We start from the raw sequence: 22985 nt of genomic DNA, 5'->3' as shown, positions 1-22985 counted from the left end.
TACTTTATTATCTACTTGTCCATATAGCTCTGGTTTTTCTTTTTTTAAAATATATTTTTATTGACTTCAAAGAGGAAGGGAGAAGGAGAGAGAGATAAAAACTTCTAAACATTTATGTTTAGAAACATAAAAAAAATATTTTTTATTGACTTCAGAAAGAAAGGGAGAGAGAGAGAGAGAGAGAGAAAATAGAATCATTGATGGGCTACCTCTCCTGCATGCCTCCTACTAGGGATTGAGCCCCCAACCCAAACATGTACCCTTGACTGGAATTAAAACCGGTACCCTATAGTTTTCAGGCTGATGCTCCATCCACTGAGCCAAACCAGCTATGGCTAGTTCTGGTTTTTCAAAGAATAAAAATCTATACGTGTATATATAAGCGACCTGCCAACCGGCCAGTAGGTACAACACACACTGACCACCAGGGGGCAGACGCTCAACGCAGGAGCTGCCAAGTGACAGCAATTTTGCAGAGTGCCCTCTTAGACCCTGGGACCTCTTGGGGATTGTCGGATTACTGGTTTCCGCCCAATTCCTGCAGGCCAGGCTGAGGGAGCCCACTCACTCCACAGGCGCCCCAGGTGCGCCTGGCTGGGGAGGGACCATGGAAGTTTGGCTCCTGAGAGTGTCTGGCCAATTTCACCCAGTCCCGCCCTGCTGGCCACCTTCTAATTATTTCCTTTAAATATGCACACATCTGTGCACCAGGCCCTAGTTTTCTTTATTATAATATAATTGGAAAGAAGCAAATTTAAGGGAAAAGTTTTATTTCTTAACTGAGGTCAAAGGATAGTTATCATTTTGGTAGAGTTGATTTGATGTTTCCTATAAATCCCAGGTGAGTTGCTTAGAGGAGTGATCTGTGACAACATGACATGGAACCCAAGAATAGGAGGAAAGCGGGACTCTCAGAGGGAAGATAGTGAGAAGCTACTCAAATCCACATTGATGGTATCTTCCCCCGCCCTCCCTTTTTTTTAATGAGGTGAAGAATCTGGTTTGCCCGCAGAGCCATAAGGAAGAACACATCTCTAGGATTTGAAGTCCTCTGGCTCTTTTTAGTGTACTTAAGCCCACATTAAATCCTAGCCCTGGTGCAGAATTTACAGGAATTTCAACTATCTCAAATAGTTTTCTACTCTGTCCTTCTTAATGTGAGTGGGTGGATTAAAGGATGCATTCTTAATGCCCAGATTGCTCAATAAAAGCCTACTTCTTGGAGTGTAGTGCTCAAACGGGAACTGGGTGTGTCTGTTCTAATTTTTCTCCAGGCTGCAGTGGTAACAGTATCTTGCCTCTGGAAGGTCTTTTCTGCCTAGGACAATGGTCGGCAAACTGCGGCTCGAGAGCGAGAGCCACATGCAGCTCTTTGGCCCCTTGATTGTGGCTCTTCCACAAAATACCACGTGCGGGCACACACGTACAGGTACAGTGCGATTGAAACGCCGTGGCCCATGCACAGAAAAGAAATTTCAATCGTTATACTGTTGATATTTGGCTCTGTTGACTAATGAGTTTGCCGACCATGGGCCTAGGAAAAACAGACTTGAGTCTCAAATTGATCTCCCTAACTGAAAAGTATACGCTCTGTAGCTCTGGTGCCTGCTCTGTATGTGTGGACTGTGCCTGCTTTGCCCCACTGAAACAGAGCTGTCATTACCACTACATAGCCTTTCAAATCATAACATGCACTTTTGGTGGTTCACTTGCTTGCGTTGTTTTTTATACTGAGAAACAGAAATGATCTTATGATATATTTAACTGTCGATACACATTGGTTCAATCATAGGTGTTTATTTTTAAAATTTTATTGGAATTTTTAATTTGAGCCTGGATGGCATGGCCCAGCCGTTGAGCATCAATCTATGAACCAGGAGGTCACAGGTTCAATTCCATCAGGGCACATGCCCGGATTGAGTGCTCTATCCTCAGTGTGGAGTGTGCAGGAGGCAGCCTATGAATGATTCTTTCTCATCATTGATGTTTCTATCTCTCCTTCTCCCTTCCTCTCTGAAATCAATAAAAAATAAACAAACATTTGAAATTACAGATTAACAGGAAGTTGCAAAGGAAGTACAAGAGGTACTATGTACTCTTCATCCAGTTTCCCCTCAATGGTTACATCACACATAACTATTGTGCAATATCAAAACCAAGAAATTGACATCATACAATGTGTGTATATAGTTTTGTCATTTTATCACGTGTCTAGATTCCTGTAACCACCACCATAGTCAAGATCCAGAACCATTCTATTACCAGTAAGGCCTCCCTCATGCCACACCTTTATAATCACAACCCGTGTCAGTAGTCCCCAAGACTTTCTCAGGTTTGTTAATTTGCTAGAAGTACTCCTAGCTATTTTTATTACAGTGAAATGATGCAAAAAATGATCAATTCAGGAAAATGGTGGAATTAGCAGTTTGGAGGATACCAGGTATGAACTTCTAGGAATCTTCTCCCAGTGGAGCTGTACAGAGTACATTTAATCCTCCAGCAACAAACTGTAGCAACACGTGTGATGTGTTTCTGTTAGGGAACCTGACTTAAACTAGGATTCCAGGTTTTTTATTGGAGGCTGGTCACATAGGCATAAGTGCCTTCATGATTGACTACAGTTGCTATAACTTTGGGCCCCCCACAAGGAAAGCATTACACTGTTTGCATAAACTGGTCTAGACAAATTGGCACAGTGTGGTTCAAGGCTCCAAGCATAAAACACCCTTATCAGTTACATAAGGACACACTTAATACCTCAGTGTCCAGGATCTGGCCCAGGGCCAATCACACAAGCATGCTCTTTGAGAATGTACATGAGCCGAAACCGGTTTGGCTCAGTGGATAGAGTGTCAGTCTGCGGACTGAAGGGTCCTAGGTTCAATTCTGGTCAAGGGCATGTACCTTGGTTGCGGGCACATCCCCAGTGGGGGATATGCAGGAGGCAGCTGGTCGACGTTTCTCTCTCATCAATGTTTCTGACTCTCTATCCCTCTCACTTCCTCTCTGTAAAAAATTAATAAAATATATTTTTAAAAAAAAGAGAGAATGTACATGATTTGAGCAACTCAGGCCTGCTTAGCTACTTCTTTCCTGCACACCTTTCCTTACCCTCCCTTATTAGAAACAGATCGGATATGGAGAAACTGTGCTGGGCCTAAGGTGGAGGTGAGAGTCGGGTAGGTTGGGGTAGCTACTACTTTGAGTGACCAGGGAAGGCCTTTCTGAAAGTGTGATGTGAAAGCTGAGACCTAAATGATGAGAGAGAATCACCATATGAATAGCTAATAGCACAGCATTCTCGGCATTAGAACACCTGTGCAAAGGTGACAGAAATGTAAAGGAGGCCTATAACAGTTTTCTGTTGTTGCTATAACAGATTACCACAAACTTATTAGCAGCTTAAAACACCACCCATTTGCTCTCTCAAAGTTCTGTGAATCAGAAATCCTGGCCAGCTCAGTTAGATCCTCTGTTAAGGATCTCCAGAGGTCAAAATTAAGGTGTAAAGCCAGCCTGGACTTTTATCTGGAGGCTGTGGGGAGAATCTGCTTCCAGACATACTCATGTTGGCAGAATTGAATTCCAAGTGATTATAGGACCGAATTCTTCATTTCTTTGCGGGCTGTCAGCCAGAGGTCATTCTCAGCTTCTAGAAGCCACCCACATTCCTGGGCTTATGGTTTCTCCACCTTCAAAGCCAACAGTAGTTCTCTGGCATCCCATTGTGCCCTCTTCTGATTTTTATTTTAAAAACAATTTTATTGGGGTATCATTCACCCATTTAAACAACACAATTCAATAGCAGCCATCACTATGACCAACTGTAGAACAGTTTCATCACCTCAAAAAGATTTCCAGACAATTTAACTATTTCCTTTATTCCCATCCTCTCCCCTTCAGCCCTAAGCAACCATTAATCTACTTTCTGTCTTTGTAGATTTCCCTGTTCTGGACATTCATATGAATGGGATTATATTATATATAGTCTTTTATGACTGGCTTCTTTCACTTAGCATCACGTTTTCAAGGTTAATTGTGGCATGTATCGGTACTTAATTTCTCTTTATGACTGAGTAATAACTACATTGTGTGTTATATTGCATTTTTTTTTCATTCATCAGTTGATGGACATTTGGGTTGTTTCCACCTTCTGACTATTATAAATAATGCTGCTATAAACATTTATGTACAACTTTCTGTGTGGACATAAGTTTTTGTTTTACTTGGGTAAATACCTTGAAGTGGAATTGCTAGGTCATATGGTAACTCTGTTCAATGGTTTGAGGAACTGTTAGATGGTTTCCAAAATTGGCTACACCATCTTACATTCCCACCAGCAGTGAATGGGGTTCTCATTTTTTCACATCCTTGTTAACACTTATTATCTGACTTTGTTATCCTACTGGATGTGAAGTGGTAGCTAATTGTTTTGACTTACATTTCCCTGATGATCAATAAAGTCAAACATGTTTTCTTGTGTGCTTATTGACCATTTGTATATCTTCCTTAAGGAAGTGTCTATTCAGGTCTTTTACCTATTAAAAAAATCAGGTTATTGCCCTAACTGGTTTGGTTCAGTAGATAGAGCGTAGGCCTGCAGACTGAAAGGTCCCAGGTTCGATTCTGGTGAAAAGCATGTACCTTGGTTGCGGGCACATCCCCAGTGGGGGGTGTGCAAGAGGCAGCTGATGGATGATTCTCTCTCATCGATGTTTCTAACTCTCTATCCCTCTCTCTTCCTCTGTAAAAAATAAATAAAAATATATTTTAAAAAATAAAAAACTTTTTAATTTTAATTTATTGGAATGGCATTAATAAAATTATATAGGTATTTCAGTTGTACAGTTCTGTAATACATTGGTATATTGTATTTTGTGTTCACCACTCCAGCTCAAGTCTCCTTCCATCACCCGTAACTTCCCTTTACCCTCTTCTAATATAATCCAATTACCCCCTTTTGCTCTGGTAATCACCAAAACTGTTATCTGTCTTTACTTTCTTGATGTGGTCCTTGGAAGCACAGAAGTTTTAGTTCTGATGAAGTACAATTTGTTTGACTTTTGTTGCTCTTGTTTTTGGTGTTAAACTCTTCCGGGAGTTTTTATAGTTTTAGCTTTTGCACTTAGGCCTTTGATTCATTTTTAGCTAATTTTTGTATAGTGTGTGAGGCTAGGGTCTGACTTAATTCTTTTGCATGTGGCTATTCAATTATCCCAGTGTCATTTCTTGCAAAGATTTTTCTTTTTCAGAGTAATCTCTATTTTTTTAAAATATATTTTATTGATTTTTTCAGAAAGAAAGGGAGAAGGATAGAGAGCTAGAAACATCGATGAGAGAGAAACATCGACCAGCTACCTCCTGCACACCCTCCATGGGGATGTGCCCGAAACCAATGTACATGCCCTTGACCGGAATCAAACCTAGGACCTTTCATTCCGCAGGCTGACGCTCTGTCCACTGAGCCAAACCAGTTTTGGCTAATCTCTCTATTTAAAAAAAATATATTTTTTTTTATTGATTTCAGAGAGGAAGGTATAGGGAAAGAGAGATAGAAACATCAATGATGAGAATCATTGATTGGCTGCCTCCCGCACTCCACCCAAACCCAGGACCCTTTAGGCCCCAGGCCGATGCTCTATTCACGAGCCAAACCTGCCAAACCTGCCAATGCTAATCTTCCTATTTTAAAGTCAGCTGATTAGTAAACATAATTATCTGCAGTCCTTTTTTTTGCCATGTAAAGTAACATTATCTCAGGTGAAATATCAGAGAGCAGCCTTAACCGGTTTGGCTCAGTGGATAGAGTGTCGGCCTGCGGACTCAAGGGTCCCAGGTTCGAATCTGGTCAAGTGCATGTGCCTGGGTTGCAGGTACATACCCAGTAGGGAGTGTGCAGGAGGCAGCTGATAGATGTTTCTCTCTCATCGATGTTTCTAACTCTCTATCCTCCCTTCCTCTCTGTAGAAAAAATCAATAAAATATATATTTAAAAAAAAGAAATATCAGAGAGCAAAGGTCATGGGGCACAAAGCCTGTGGGGCTCAGATTTGTGAAAAGGTTAAGAATAGTAGGAGCAGAAGTTGGACAGAGAGATATAAATGAAAGTTGTAGAAATATTAAGTTGCCTGAAGTCACATTTCTAATAAGTGGCAGAACTGAGATTTGAATGCAGATATGACTGATCGTTATGATCTTATGACCACACCAAATTGGTCTTTAGAGACTCATAGCAACTATTATTGTTTTTATCTTAATACTTATTGAGCTCTTAATATTTACTAAGCAGACTTCATAGAAATCGTGTTTTTGTTTTTTTTTTGTAGCTCTAGAATAGTACCTGAACAAGGCTTTGGGTACAGATAGACTGTATTGGAACAAGTGTAAGAAAAAAGAAAAAACAGTGGGGGGGATCAGGATTGTGTCCCAGAATCTGAGGGTAGGCAGGCAACTGAATCTTAGGAATGGACTGAAACTGAGAAATGGAAACCTTTCAGGACCTAGAGAGTATTTTTCTTCTACTTTTCTTTGCTTCTTGTATCTATTTCACTCTGCAGACCTGTTATCCTCTTACTCAGGTCACCTGATGGAAATGGTCATGCCACACTTCCTCAATCATTCAAGAGAACAGCCCAGATTAGTCTCATTTCCAAACTTCTGTTTGGGTCACATGTCCGTCTCTGGCTCAGTCATCTGTGGCCCTGAAGTGGCAGGTATACAAACGTGGCTGCTGGCAGCCTACCCTTGTGGATTGAGGTAACAGTTCCTCAAGAAAATGAAGGTCGCTGGTGCATATGTTAATTTTATTGTTGCCTTGAGGACTGAAGGGTCCTGGATTCGATTCTGGTCAAGGGCACATACCTTGGCTGCAGGTTCCCCGGGGTCTGGGTGGGTGCATGTAGGAGGCAACTAATTGATATGTCTCTCTCATATCGGTGTTTCTCTCTGTCTCTCCCTCTCCCTTTCTCTCTCTCTCTAAAAATCAGTGGGAAAATATCCTCAGGAGAGAATTTAAAATTTTTTTTTTTTTTTTTTTTTTTTAGTAACACAGACCTGTGCTATAGTATTTGTAGTATAAAAAATTAAAAACTTACTGAATTGATATAAGGAAAAATGGATATTTCATTTGCCCATTCCTCTTGGAATTGAAGAAAGTTACCACAGGATGATAATGGTGAAAGATTAGCTTAGGCTTTCAAAATAGTTTGATGGAATTTGGGATTAATATACGTATAGACTCTAGTGATGTCCATACCACTTACTACCTTTTTAAAGATATATATATTTCAGAGAGGAAGGGAGAGGAAGAGAGAGACAGAAACACCAATGATGAGGGAGTCATTGATCATCTGCCTCCTGCATGCCCCACACTGGGGACTGAGTCCACAACCCAGCCATGTGCCCTGACCGGAATCGAATCATAGCCTTCTGGTCCATAGGTCAATGCTCAGTCACTGAGCCATGCTGGCCAGGCACTACCATTTTGCTTGAACAGATCATAAAGTTCACAGTCTCGGTGCCTTCATCTTTATTGTAAAAGGAGAGAACCAAGGGAACAAAAAGTCTTTGTTTCTTTAACATTCTAGACTCTGAGTAGATTTAGTTCTTCCTCTCTACCTCAACCTCATCTACTAAATAAGTATGTTAAATCTAAATGCTGTCTTTGGAGGGCTTTAATTTTGTAGGGACAGTAAAGAGTTTTTATAAATTTGCAAGTCTCTCTGCCATGTCTCATTAGTTAATTTTTACAGATCCCACCTGCAAAGTGTGTTGCCACTACTCCCCGTTCCATTCCCACTGCATTGCCTTCTTATTGTAGTTGTCTGTTGAACACTATCTCTGTCTCCTGTTCTGCACTTTCCCCCCAATCCAACCTAGAAAATGCCTCTCAAAATTTATTTGTTTATTTTTTGGTTAATCCTCACCTGAGGATATTTTTTCCATTGATTTTCAGAGATGGTGGGGGAAGGGGGTAGAGAGACATCAGCATGAAAGAGAGACATTGATTGGTTGCCTCCTGAACGTCCCCCGAACGGGTCAGAATTATCTTGTCTTTTTCTTCCCCATAGTTTCATAGCACTATATCTTTCTGCCTTGCTCAGTATGCCTTTTGTGGGTTTTTTTTGTTTGTTTGTTTGATTTTGTTTGTTTGTTATGAACTTACTGAGGGAAAGGACATGTTCTATCAGTTGTATTAACAATGGTATCTAGTCTGTTCTGTGCACACAGTTGGCACTTAGTAAATTTGGTAGGGTCCACAAGATACATAACTTACTTTTTTCTAGACATGTGAGCTTCTTGAATATATGCTGTGGAGTTCCACTTTTCCCTGTTCTTGTTTGACAGTTAGTTTATAGGCAGAAGATTGAAGACCATTTTATTATTCTGTGAATTTAAATGGAAATTGGGGGTTAGCAATTTATAATACAATCCTGATGCTATGAGCAAATAAGACATGGTATAGTAGAAAAGAAAGCAAACGTAGGGACTTGTTGAGGTATTATTTCAAATTTTAACTCTAACACGTGTGACATTAGATAGGACCACCCCACCCCACTATTCAGAGCTCTCAGGTGGTTCTTCCCCACTCCCTTAACAATTATAATATGGTAGCAGCAAAAATGAAATAGGGATTGGCAAATGAGTCAACCTAACAGGATTATTAGTAAGATCTAGTTGATTGCCAGAGATGAAGACTACCTTACCAAATAAGGAATCTTTTTTTTAAAAATATATTTTATTGATTTTTGTACAGAGAGGAAGGGAGGGAGATAGAGAGTTAGAAACATCAATGAGAGAGAGTCATCGATCAGCTGCTCTTGCACACCCCCCACTGGGGACATGCCCGCAACCAAGGTACATGCCCTTGACCGGAATCGAACCAGGGGCCCTTCAGTCCCCAAGCCGACGCTCTATCCACTGAGCCAAACCGGTCCTGGCCAAGGAATCTTGCTAGATAATAGCTTTGCAGAAAGTTACTACAGGATGATAATGGTGAAAGATTAGCTTAATCAAAAATTCAAATTATTTTGCTGATAGTCTATAAAGGAAAATCATAGCTAAAATTTTTTTCTGGTTTCCTAATCAACTTATGACACGTATTTAAATTGGCTTCTCCTTCTGACTTTATATCTTACATAAGTCCTCAAATTTGAATCAAATCTTGCCCAGTTGGTGTGGTTCAGTGGTTGTTGAGCTATGAGTGAGTAGGTCATGGTTCAATTCCCAATCAAGGCACATGCTTAGGTTGTGGGCTCCATCCACATTGGGTGGTGGTGGTGGTGGTGGTAGTGGTAGTGGTGATGGTGGTGGCGGTGGTGGTGGCGCAGGATGCACCTGATCAATGATTCTCTTTCATCATTGATGTTTCCATTGCTCCCTTCCACTTCAAAACCAATAAAGATATATTAAAGAAAAATAATTTGCATCAAATCTTAAAGGAAAACATATTCACTGTTCAAATTAAGCCTGAATAGAGAGCAGCCCTATCTCCATATGCAATTCAAAACACATATTGAGCACCTTAGCACCATGCTGTGTTCTGTTGGGAATATAAAGCAGCTCCTCAAGATGCTACTAGACTAAGTGATAGGAAGTCAAACGTGATTTTTATTTATTTTTTTATTTTATTTTATTTTTAAAAATATATATATTTTATTGATTTTTTACAGAGAGGAAGGGAGAGGAATAGAGAGCTAGAAACATTGATGAGAGAGAGAGTCATCAATCAGCTGCCCCCTGCATGCCCCCTACTGGGGATGTGCCCGCAACCAATGTACATGCCCTTGACCGGAATCGAACCTGGGACCCTTTAGTCTGCAGGCTGACGCTCTATCCACTGAGCCAAACCGGATTCGGCAGAAGTCAAACATTTGATTTTTTAAAAAATATATATTTTGTCGATTTTTTTACAGAGAGGAAATCGATGGGAGAGAAACATCATCAGCTGTCTCCTGCACACTCCCTATTTGGAATGTGCCCACAACCAAGATACATGCCCTTGACCGGAATTGAACCTGGGACCTTTCAGTCCACAGACCGACACTGTATCCACTGAGCCAAACCAGCTAGGGCAATTTTTTTTTTTTTTTAATCCTCACCCAAAGATATGTTTTTATTGTTTGTTTGTTTTTTTGGGGGGGACCGGGGGGACAAGAGAGAAACAGCAATGTGAGAGAGAAGGATCAATCAGTTGCTTCCCATATGTTCCCTGATCAGAGATCAAACCCCCAACTTTTTGTGTATGGGATGATGCTCCAACCGAGTCATCCAGACAGGGCTGAAATGATCCTTTATGATGAAGTAGAATGGACTTAACTGGTTCCTAAATAACTAATGTTACAAGAATGGAAGTTCAAAGTTAATTCTGGGTGGAAGGAACCTCATGGGAAGTTTCATTGAAGGGATGACCATTAAAATGAGCTTTCATAGTGAATCATTTTTAAAAAGCAGAAGAAAAGTAGAGGAAAGAATTCTAAGCTGAGGCACAAACATGCATGTTTTGTTTAGGAAATGGTCATATGAACATTATTGTGCTCAGGGATGTGAGTTGAGTTTGGACAAGTAGATTGGGGACAATGTGATACAAGGATTTTGGAAGCTTACCTGGTTTTGAATTCCTTCTCTTTTGTTTGTTTTTAGTAGAGTTTACATACTTTTGAAAATTTCTCTGAGCCTCAGATTTCACATACAATAAAATGGAGATAATGTCTACCTTGTGTGTTTTTGTTGTTTTTTTTGCCATAAATAATTATATTAAGTACCTGTGTATGTAGTGTATGTATGTAGTGAGTGATGACAACTAGTGGGCTCATATTAATTTGTCCTAGATTGCTGAGATCCCTGAATGCCTTCTTGAAGAGTTTAGATTGTTCTGATGCTTTAATTATATTCATTTTCTTGGTAAATGTTGAATTATTTGAGACAAAATATTCACTTTATATCATTTTATTGATTTTTTTCTGCACAGTTTGCTGTAGTCCCATTTGTCTATTTTGTTACTTGTGCTTTTGGTGTAATATCCAAGAAATCTTTGCCAAAATCAATGTCATGAAGTTTTCCCCCTATACTTTTTTCTAAGAGTTATAATTTTGTGTTTTACTGTTAAGTCTTTAATGTAACATTAGTCCTTTCTTAAAGTGTTCATTATGTAACTGGGCAGGAAATAAGTGTTTTCTTTAATATGGCTACGTATGTCAAGAATTTGCTTTATTTAAACTGTCTTTCTTCCCTCCTTTTCTCCTTCCCTACCTCCTCCTCCTCTCCTTTTTCTTCTTCCTTCCCCTATAACTTGAAGATATGGAATTGTTTTGGGGGTATTAATTGCTGTGCTGATAGAATAATTCATTTTCAACAACACTTTCTTGTTTGTTATTTGATTAACAGGAAGAAAATGAGCCTTAAGTCTGAACGCAGAGGAATTCATGTGGACCAATCAGAACTCCTGTGCAAGAAAGGATGTGGTTACTATGGCAACCCTGCTTGGCAGGGCTTCTGTTCCAAATGCTGGAGGGAGGAGTACCACAAAGCCAGGCAGAAGCAGATTCAGGAGGATTGGGAACTGGCAGAGCGGTAAAAAGACTTAACTAGGGGTGGTTTTACAGTGATATAACTGGATACATAGTACTGTTCTTGTCAGAATACATTTTTTTCTCTTCTGTCTTGAGCTTTCAGCAAATCAGACTAATATTAAGAGAAAAAAATTTTCCCCTCTTCTTCTCAGTCAGTATTCAATGAATAGCTTCAGTGCCTTCATTTTCTCTTTTGTCTTACCATTTAAGTATTTTGTGTTTGAAGTGTATGAGTTTCCTAATACAGACCGTAACATTTGGGAGTAGAAGAATGGAGGTAAACATACTTCATGGTGGAGGCTAAATGAGGAAATATTTATGATGTCCTTAGCACAGGACTTGGCATATGGCTCTCATCAAGCATTGTTTACCCCCATTTTTTGTTATATCCAGCATGGCATCTGGCATATCACAAACACGTAGTATATACAAATCAATAAATTTGTAGTTCTTGAATTATGAAAATTTAACTTTTCCAAAATGGGGTTTGTAGGTCAGAACTATTATTTGAGAAGTTTGTATTATCTAGAAATATGATTATGATAAAAATTAAAAGTGGCCTAGCTGGTGAGCATAGGAAATAATAAAATGCCACAAATAATGTTAATTCTTTGCCAGAGCATACTTGAATCTGAAACTTCTCAGTAAAAGAAAGTCAAGCTGAACTCTAACCACTTTTGCTAGTTTTATACCTAATTAGCCACATTTTGAATGACCGCTTTTCTGGTGAACTCACAGAATTATAAAGTACATTCACGCCTTTCGGTGACTTCATGGTCAATCAAAGAGAGGGGAAAAAAAATAGAAGATTAACTATTCCTTCAGATTTCTCACTGCACTCCTGATATTCTCAGTAGCTGATCTATTTCATGAAGAAGTAGAGGACACTAAACATGAATGTTCTTAGCTTTCTCCCCTCTTCACTGCCAAATGTACTATCTATATTACCTTCTGTTTTGTTTCAGAGAAAGCTGTAGATCTCTTCCATTCTCAGACTAACCACCTCTCCCTGTGATTTTGTTGGTTTCTTACTCCTTCCAATTGTAATTTCACTTGAGGTCTCCCACAGGCATGAGAATCACCTGGATGGAAATCTTGTAAAAACAATGATTGCTGGACTTCATTCCCAGAGTCTCTGACTTTATTAGGTTGGGAGTGAGGCCTGAATATTTGCATTTATGACAAGTTTCTAAGTGATGCTGATGCTACTGTCTGGGGAATCACACTTTGAGAACCATTGTTCTATACATAGATTTTGAGGCTTATTATAAATACCTCAAATTCAACAGGTCTAAGGCCAAAATTAGTGCTTTTATTTACTCTAATCCCCATTTTCAACATTTTCTCCTCACCTCTTTCTGAATCAGTTAATGACATCACCATTAATTCATTTGGCTAAAAAACATTGGCATATTCTTAATTTCTCCTTCACCTCTCATACTATCTACAACTAATTGTGCAAATTCTACTAACCCAGGTTTCTTACTATCTGGTTGGTGCCTATATACAAATAAGCCTCATATTTATCACTCCATCGGTACTCTGACTACACTTGGTTTGTAACAAGAACCTTATGCCTTCGCATTTGTAGCTCCTTTCCAGGATGCCTTTTGACTTGGTGGAATCTTATTCATCCTTTAAGACATACCTAAATGTCTTGGACTTCTCCACCAGATTTAGTTGTTCTTTCCTGTGTTCTCATAGCACTTGTGTCTTACTCTCTACTATAGGAGCTATTACATTATATCGTAATTATTTAGTTACCTTTTCCTTCTGTTTGACCTTCAGCTTATTAGGGAAAAAGACTGGGCTTTCTTTTGTGTATCTCTCGTACAGTTGCTGAATGAACATGATCTGTGGAGAAAGTCTCTTTAAAGTCTATAGTAACATGTAATATAGCTTCATGTCAGAAACTCCAGACCTATTATTTGGTGTATTTAGCCTCTAATTCTAAAAATTTTAGACCCTCCTCAATTCGTTGAGTAATAACCTTTAGATACAAGGAAAACTTGGAGAATATCTGGGCCATTAATCCTCTCTTAAATTACAGACTACAGCGGGAGGAAGAAGAGGCCTTTGCCAGCAGTCAGACCAGCCAAGGGGCTCAGTCCCTCACATTTTCCAAGTTTGAAGAAAAGAAAACCAATGAGAAGACTCGCAAGGTTACCACAGTGAAAAAGTTCTTTAGTGCTTCATCCAGGGTTGGATCAAAGAAGGGTAATTTTCTGATTCTCTTTTTTTCTTCTGTGCCTAAATGAAGTACAGAGTAGATCCACATACATGTAGGCTCAGCCTTTTAATTTCTGTAAAAGCTTTTAGAGACTATGAACTCAGATTTGAGGATTAGGTGATATATGAAATTGGGTTTGAGGGTCAGGCAATATATGAGACAAAAAATCTCTTTGGTTGTTTTTTTTAGAGCAGCTTGTTTATTTACTCTAGGAGAAATAAAGAGAAATGAAATATATAGTTTTCTTTGTAAAATTCATTCCCATCTAAATGGCTGTCTTTTTGGATGTTCTATTTTTTTTTTTTTTTTTTGTGCCTTTAATTTTTGGATCCTGGTTTATTCTCCTTTACGTGTTGTCCCTATCATTCATGTCTTATCAGAAATGGCTGTTTCTAGGCTTGAAGTCATCTAAAAAGGAAGTTTTCTGTGAGCTTATCTGAGAGACAATATTTGAGGAAATATATGGAGAACATCAACACAAGGACTCACTTTGGGCTTTTAGATTGGTGAACGTAACCCATAGTATGCATTTTCTAGTGCACTGATGTGTATGTACTTGACCTTAATTAATCATCCTACTTCTTAAAATGCCATATAAACCAGCAACAGGATTATCGCCAAAGTCACACTTGTTCTCTTGCAGGAAGCAAGAGAGAATGTCTGTTGTTAGGACTTGGTCTCTGAGCATTTATGTTGGTAACCTTTGTGCAGTAAATTTGGAATAGTGAGGGATCGTGGGACCTAACACTGATGCTATCAGAAGAGCTCTTTTCTTGGGAGCCCCATCTCACTCCCAGCCCCTCAACTTGGGATAGTTGAGATGAGGTTTTTTGGCCTGCCTAAAGGCAGGGGAATGAATAACATCATTCCTTAAGATCTTTCTGGTCTTGAATTTAATGACTTATGTTTAGCTTTATTGAAGAAAGGTTGCTTATAACCAGAAATATACAGCATTTCTCTTAAAAATGAAAATCTTAAAATAATCTTTTAGTTCACATGATTAATTTGGAGGATAGTCAGTACCCACTGGAGATTAAATTAAGAATATATTTGGCTCATGATTTATTTATTAGGAGGTAATATACTAATGTGGGTAAGAACATAAGCTTCAGAGTCAGCCTGGTTTGAGTCTCAGCTTTTCGGTATACGGCTTTGTGACTCAGAGCAAGCTAATCTCTTTAAGCCTGTCTGTTCTGAAGGATAGTAATACTTACCAAAGGCATGTCTTTAGGTTAAATGAGTTGATGTATGTAAAGAGTTTAGCACAGTACCTAACACACTGTAAGTCTATAGTAAGTGTTAATTATTTTAAGACATGCTGTTTTTCTGAGAGAGTAGTCTTTGCTAATAGAGAGCTCAAGGGCATTGATCAAAGCCATTCTTTCCTATTTAGCTTAAATTCTGTTTTCCTGCTTTGGGAAAAGTCTCACTGATCTTATGAATTTACTAGAGGTCCAGCACATGAAATTTGTGCATGGTTACGGTTTCTAGACCTGGTCTGCGATCAGAGCCATCTTCCCCAGCTGCCTGGAGCTGGCCCTGCCCCCTGCCGCTACCCACGCCCAGTTCCCCATTCTCCATTGGGTGATCTGAGACGGCTGGGGAAAGGGACCAAGAGGTGGAAGCATGCCTCATAGTGACTGGTGGAGCGGTCATTCTGGTCATTCTGCCATTAGGGTCAATTTGCATATTACCATTTTGTTATATAGGATGATAGATAATGAAATGGCATATGACAGCAGATGAAATAGTACTGACTTTATAAAACCAGCAGCTCTAACTGCCTCATTTTACAAATGACATGAAAGCTCATAAAAGTTATCTAATTTACCCAAAGTTATGAATTGATGTATTAGAGCTCAGGTCTCCTAATTCCTGGCTTAGTGTTTTTCCTTGAATTTGTGTATTTGTGTGTGTGTGTGTGTGTGTGTGTGTGTGTTTACCTATATCTTCACCTGTATGTATAGACATTTGATGAGGTTTCTATTACTGAAATGCATAATAATCATGTACAATCACTGACCATCCTTGACAGTTTTAGAAAAATGTTCTAAGAGCTTCTGACAATGTGCATCATAGTACAGGAAGAAGATTGGTACTTTAAAAGACACAATTCCAAGTTATTTTTATTTTAAAAACCTTTACATGGCCCTGGCTGGTTTGGCTCAATGGATAGAGTGTCGGCCCTTGGACTGAAGGATCCTGGATTTGATTCTGGTCAAGGGCATGTGACTCAGTTGCAGGCTCAATCCCCTGCCCTAGTCAGGGTGCATGTAGGAGGCAACCAATCAATGTCTCTCTCTCACATCGATGTTTCTAACTCTCTATCCCTCTCCCTTCCTCTCTGGAAAAAATTAATAAAATATATTTTTTTTTAAAAAGAAAACCGAATGGTGGATAAATAATTATTAATCTCCACATAAACAAATTAGCCTTTTGCCATTTTTGGCAAGTAAAATGGATTTGGAAAGATTGTCTAACATTTTATAAGTCATTTAAATTTTTGTACTTACAATTATTTCACTTGGTTAGTTTTTTATTTAATTTATTTATTTTTAAAAAATATATTTTATTGATTTTTTACAGAGAGGAAGAGAGAGAGATAGAGAGCTAGAAACGTCGATGAGAGAGAAACATCGACCAGCTGCCTCTTGCACACCCCCTGCCAAGGATGTGCCTGCAACCAAGGTACATGCCCTTGACCGGAATCGAACCTGGGACCTTTCAGTCTGCAGACCAACGCCCTACCACTGAGCCAAACCGGTTTCGGCTTACTTGGTTAGTTTTTTAAACTCATGCAAACCTTTGAGAAAGTTGTTCAAGACAGTGGTGCCATTTTAGTATTAATGATTAAATATATAAATCAAAGCATGATATATTTTGGCCAAGAAAATACAAATAAAGCAACTTTTGTTTGAATAGGGATATCTTTCACATCATGCAGGGTTTTTTTTCTATTTGTATTTTTGCTTATAAAATAAATTTAGTTTAAGGAAAGTTGCCCAAATATTTAAACATAAAATAATTTAAAGTCAAGTTTAATTTTGATTAAGCATCATTTAAATAATCTTAAATTAGAAACTTAAAGTAATACCATGCATGGCTCTTCTGTATAATGAAACTTATTTTCAATTTTCCCAGCAGAAATTCAGGAAGCAAAAGCTCCCAGTCCTTCCATAAACCGGCAAACCAGCATGGAAACGGATAGAGTGTCTAAAGAGTTCATAGAATTTCTCAAGACCTTCCACAAGACAGGCCAAGAAATCTATAAGCAGACCAAGATGTTTTTGGAAGCAATGCATTACAAAAGGGTAGGTTGAGAGTGACTACTTAGAAACAGAGTTTTGGTTTGAGGAAGGGTCTTTGAGATCATTTAGCACAGCTTTGTCACTTTATACCTGAGAAAATCAAGACCCAGAGATATTAAGTTACCTAAGAAATGCCTGTGAACAAAGTTAAAACCTGACTCCCAGGCTAGTACTTTTCCATTGCAACTCAGTGGCATTTAGATCATCTTTATGTGGAAAGTGTGACATCCAAGACACTTTTATAGTATACTTTAGCACTAAGCCTTCCTAACTTGTACCTTGTAAATAGTATAAACTACCATAGTTAGTAGACCTTGAGCTTTTAAGTAACAATTGTTAGATCAGTAGCAATCATTTTAGGGTATTTTTGTTTTTCTTTTGTATTTTGATTTAAAATTTTCCACTCCTTGCTAAGGTAGAGAAGGAAACTCGTTTGGCTCAATGGATAGAGTGTCAGCCTGTGACTGAAAGGTCCCAGGTTTGATTATGGCCAAGGGCACATGCCTGGATTGTGGGCTCGATCCCCAGGAGAGGATGTGCAAGAGGCAGCCAATGATTCTCTCACATCATTGATGTTTCTATCTCTCTCTCCCTCTCTTTCTCTCTGAAATCAATAATATATATATATATATATATATATATATATATATATATATATATATATTTTAATTTTAATTTTATTGATTTTTTACAGAGAGGAAGGGAGAGAGATAGAGAGATAGAGAGCTAGAAACATCGATGGGAGAGAAACATCGACCAGCTGCCTTCTGCACACCATTATGATGTCCGTTCCTTCCACACCTGGCACAACAACAATCATCTCCTCTCCTGACCCCGCCAGGGCTTTAGGGCCCGGGCTGGGATGGGGAACCAGGGGTGGGTGGCGGTGAACATGGCCCCTTTCCCAAGGGGGTCAAGGGCCAGCTCCCTCCTAGGGGCCAGTGGCCAACTTCCTGCAGTCCCCCCCCCAACCCCTGCACAAATTCGTGCACCGGACTCTAATATCCTATATAATAAAAGCCTAATATGCAAATCGACCTAGTGGCAGAATAACCATTTGGTGGGGCATGGGGCCTGTGAGCAGAAAGTGCCAGGCCAGCCAAGGTGAATACCAGCGGACAGAGGGAGGGGACAGTGATCAAGGGGCGGTGGTGACCTGCGTCAGCAGAGGGTGATAGGGGGGTGGGGGGGTGGGCCAGCTGCTTATTGGCACCATCCCCCAATTGCCCCGCCAGTCGCCTCCTGCAGAGGTAGGCCACTGCCGGCGGTGGCAGTGGGGTGAAGAGGGGCAGGGCTGGCTGCTGCCGTTCCCTGATCAGCTCGCTGGTCGCCTTCCACAGAGAGAGGCCAGGCTGTGAGAGGTTGCAGGCCAGGCTGAGGGACCCCCCTGAGTGCACGAATTTTTGTGTGCTGGGCTTCTAGTATACCATATAAAGCAGTGAAATAAACCAGGATTCCAGAAGTGGATTCAGTTTCTCAGGAGCACATTATGAGACAACCAGAAAACAAAGGAGAACAGAGTTGCTTTTTACTAATTGCTCCTAAAAAAGACAGGAAGCTTATTTACAGATTATTTAAGGTCTTGTGTCTCATACTATTCACCTTACATTGTAGCCAAATAAAAGAGCTAAATATGAAACAACTCAGCTAAAATTGAACTGTTGAAGACTTGTTCATAATAGCCGAATTGTTCATAATAGCCGAAGCCGGTTTGGCTCAGTAGTAGAGTCTGCGGACTGAGAGGTCCCAGGTTCAATTCCGGTCGGGGGCATGTACCTTGGTTGTGGGCACATCTGGAGGGGTGTGCAGGAGGCAGCTGGTCGATGTTTCTCCCTCATTGACGTTTCTAGCTCTCTATCTCTCTCCCTTCTCTCTGTTAAAAAATCAATAAAATAAAATAAAAAAAGAATTGTTCATAATAACCAGGTGAAATGAAGAATGCTATTAACTTTCAAACATCTGTGCAATGAAAAATTAAAGTCAGGTAAAGTGGAAGGAAACAGTGGGAAATTGTGGTGAATATAAATAAAAGTTTAACATTACAAAATGTATAAAATTTACTAAGGTAGTACCTAGTCCTTACTAGACAATTCTAATTCAACCAAATGACTCTTATGTCAATAACAAACCAAGCCAGTAAAGAACTGTCGTCAAAGTAGTCAGAGTGCTGCAAATGCTGTGAGACTTTTTTTATTTTTTTATTTTTTTATTTATTTTATTTTTTATTAAAGGAATGAGAGACAGTATTTTAGAGGAGATAAGGTGTGAACTGAGCCTTAAAGGCAGTAACTATTGGGGACTTTCTTGGGCAGCTTTTGAAGGCAGTATCTGTCTAATGGAGATTTGAGGCACAATCTAGCATGATCAGTTGGACTGTGGTATGTTAAAGATGGATTGAAATGTGAGAGAGAGGAAAGGTGGGGAGAGCAGCTAAACAGGTGAGTGGTAATAAAGGCCCAAACCAGGAAAGAATGAAAAGGAGAGACATGGTAAAGCAGATAAGTCAAGTTTGGTCACTGTCCCTGACACCAGGACATCCTTTCTGAATTAAACCAGAGCATCAGGGTTCTCATGCTTTACCAGAGTTTCGTTAGCCCCTGGTGTATGTCGTCCTGGGCCTGTGCAGGGGCAGTCTGTGAGAAAGAGTCTTATGGAGTTTGCCTTTCTACAGTGAGATCTTTATGAGAACCCTTGAGAGAAGTTTCTAATTTTGGTGTCAGAATTTCACCTAAAAAATTAGTTTGTTTTTATATGTTGGACTCTTAATTATGTGACTATTTTCATCTTAGTGATGATTGCTAGAAAGTTGAAAGACAAATTTATGGATTGACTGTTAAGTTTTGTATCTTCAAGGAATACATTTTTGTGTTGTCATTCCTGGCTCACTTTCTGTTTCTCTCCATGTTTTGTTTTTGTTTTTCTTTTTTTAATCGCCTTCCAGCTTATTCTGGTGAACTTATGTTTATCTTTTATGTAGACTTCATATATTCTTTGGGAGAAAGTGGGACATACATATATATGTATATATTTACACCTAAAAATCAGTAAAAGCAAATAAAAATTAATGAAGCGCAATGTAGAGGTCATGGAGGAATAAGCACACGTACATGGCTGATGACTGTACATTGCAGTTTCTGAGGATTATATCTAGTGATAGATACTCAAAGCTATCTTAGAAACTATTAGTTTCTTTTGAAAATGTATCGCAAAGAACCCAAAAGAAACAGCTTTCACATAATTGTTTATAGCTATAGTACATAGGAGTGTAAAGGGGGAAGGAACCCAAATGCACAGTAGTAGAGCATGGTCTAAAAAATTAGTTACTATAATAAAGCCATCAAAAAATGGCTAAGTAGGTTAGATAAATAGAAATGTACATAAACATGTAAATTATCAAAATATGCATTATACTCATTTAATAAAATATATAGTAAAAGGAAATAAGTCATAGAGTGTTATAATTAATATTTAGGAATAGGCTTTTCTCCCCTGCACAGTTAATATAATTTGTGAGTACTTTTGAGATTGGTACCAGTTAAAGGAATGGGTTCGGAAACTATATAAAATTTAAAGTTTTACTCCTGATCTTTCTTCAGCTACCAAGCAGCATCTTTGTCGCTTTGTTTTAGGATTTAAGCATTGAGGAACAGTCAGAGTGCACTCAGGATTTTTACCAGAATGTGGCTGAAAGAATGCAGACTCGTGGGAAAGGTAATACTTTGCTACCCAGCCCAAATTGAGGGATTGCTGCTAGTTGCACAGGGCCAGACTGCTGGATCTCTTAGCAGTTTCTCTCTTTCTCTAAAGGCCTGGCTGGTGTGCCCAACCCCAGCATTTTGGTAGCTGGTCTTATACTTAGGAGTGCCATTGAATACCACCATATGAACTGTTTCAAGATAATCAAAGCAATAGAGTAATTTATGAGCAAGGTTTAATAACTTCATTAAGGGTTGGGGCAGAGCTGATTGAAACTCTTTGGGAGGCTTCTAAATGAAACCCTCATTTTGAAATTACCATGTTGGTGAGTTATTTGGTCATGATTATATATTTCTTATAGGTTAAGGCAGGAGAAAATTGAGAACCACTGATTTACTTTAGGTGTATAGAAATTCTTCTTGAATTTAACTTCCATTGATGTTATATTTTAGGATGTACTTAGCATACATTTACATTTGAGAAATCTATCCCATGTATATACTTGGGAGAGATCTCTAAGGTTTTATAGTAAACCTCAGAATAGTGAAATTTCCATCAGTCTGGGAATTTAAAGTGCTTTTCTAAATGTAGCAATGGAGAGGGACCCATGCTGAGTCTTCCCACTTGGGTGTGAGGAAGACCTAACACCTGGTAGGTTTTGCCAAAACAGCTTAAGTTAGAAGTGGGGATTATGTAAAAGGCAGTCCCAAAAGTCAGATAAAAATTTTAAAGGTATATTTCAACGTAACACCTCATACTTTTCTTTTTGGGTGTGTTTAATGTATTTTTAGCAAGTTAGTTTTCTGCTATGTAGCAAGTACTATGAAAATAATTCTTAATTTTAAATGTCTTTCCTCATTTTGGGCTTTTATTTCCACTTGGATATTTCAGTGCCTCCTGAAAGAGTTGAGAAGATAATGGATCAGATTGAAAAGTACATCATGACTCGTCTCTATAAGTATGTGTTCTGTCCAGAAACTACTGATGATGAGAAGAAAGATCTTGCTGTTCAGAAGAGGATCAGGTAGTTGATTGCTTTGCTTTGTATTGTTGTATAGTAATCCCCCTTATCTGCAGGGGATTTGTTCTAAAACCCCAAGTGGAAACCTGAAACTGCAGATAGTGCTGAACCCTATATGTACTTTTCCCTCCGATGCACATATACCTATGATAAAGTTTAATTTATAAATTAGGCACATCAAGAGATAACGAATAAAGTAGAAAAATTACAATGTACTGTAATAAAGTTATTTGGTCTTTCTCTCTTCCAGTATATCTTACTTAGTTGAGAACTTCCACCTTTTAACTTAAAGGAAGAACTTCATGGCTTCTCTTTGGCATATTTCAATTACCAGCATCACTACTCTTGCACTATGGGGCCATTATTAAGTAAAATAAGGTTCACTTGAACACAGGCACTGTGGTACTGTGACAGTCGATCTCATAACTGAGATAGTTACTGAGTGACTACACTACATGACCAGTGGACAGGTAGAGTATACAGTGTAGCTATGTTGGACAAAGGGATGATTCACACCTCGAATGGGACTGTGCAAGGTTTTATCACACAGAATAGCAATTTAAAACATGAATTATTTATTTCTGGAGTTTTCCACTTAGTATTTTCGAACCGCAGTTACTATGGGTAATTGAAACTAAGGAAAGCGAAACTGTGAACAAGGAGGGATTTAATTTGCCACTGTTTTTACTACCAACTACTGGGAGACCACATTGTAGGAAAACAGGACATTTGAATTTCAGACCTTGAGAGCAAGCTAAGATGCCTGCCATCCTTAGCATATGAACTTCTTTGTGGGGTCAGAAAGAAAAGAATATGGTACATTGATAGGAGGAAAGAGCTCGAGGCACCATTTTGCTTATCCATCTGACTTCCAGCAGTTTTAGGTAAGAATCATTTTTTATGTTTCTGATTTTTTAAAATATCCAAATTTTCTAAGGAGGAAATGTCATTATTTTCTCATTTCATTGTACTAACTATCTTATCAAGTAGGAAGCTGTAAATATCCATATCAATGTGATGGGTATCATTTTTTTCTCATCTCTACCAGTGGTGCTCATTATTCAGCCATTCCTCCAATCACATCTTTCCGCTAGCACTGGATAGATAATACTGGGCAGCACATCCGGTCTTTCATGACCAGTAGAGTGAGCCTCAGTGCT

General features: G+C 39.0%; 1 protein-coding gene across 4 annotated transcripts in view; it reads left to right on the top strand.

Annotated features, from left to right (window-relative positions):
* Positions 1-22985, top strand: part of RABGEF1 (RAB guanine nucleotide exchange factor 1) — a 50400-nt gene that overhangs the window by 10707 nt on the left and 16708 nt on the right. For 2 of the 4 annotated variants that reach the window (XM_084880708.1, XM_084880709.1), the window contains exons 2-6: positions 11386-11571; positions 13621-13787; positions 16945-17111; positions 20738-20819; positions 21696-21828. In XM_084880708.1, coding sequence (XP_084736834.1) covers positions 11393-11571; positions 13621-13787; positions 16945-17111; positions 20738-20819; positions 21696-21828 — 728 coding nt within the window. In that variant the 5' untranslated portion in view covers positions 11386-11392. Of the gene's footprint in view, positions 1-11385; positions 11572-13620; positions 13788-16941; positions 17112-20737; positions 20820-21695; positions 21829-22985 lie in introns of all 4 variants that reach the window. The other 2 variants (XM_084880706.1, XM_084880707.1) reach the window with 1 other exon arrangement.

Source organism: Pipistrellus hanaki, assembly GCF_964339955.1.
Source record: "Pipistrellus hanaki genome assembly, chromosome: 4".
NCBI lineage: Eukaryota > Metazoa > Chordata > Mammalia > Chiroptera > Vespertilionidae > Pipistrellus > Pipistrellus hanaki.
This window is presented reverse-complemented; position numbering and strand designations above follow the sequence as displayed.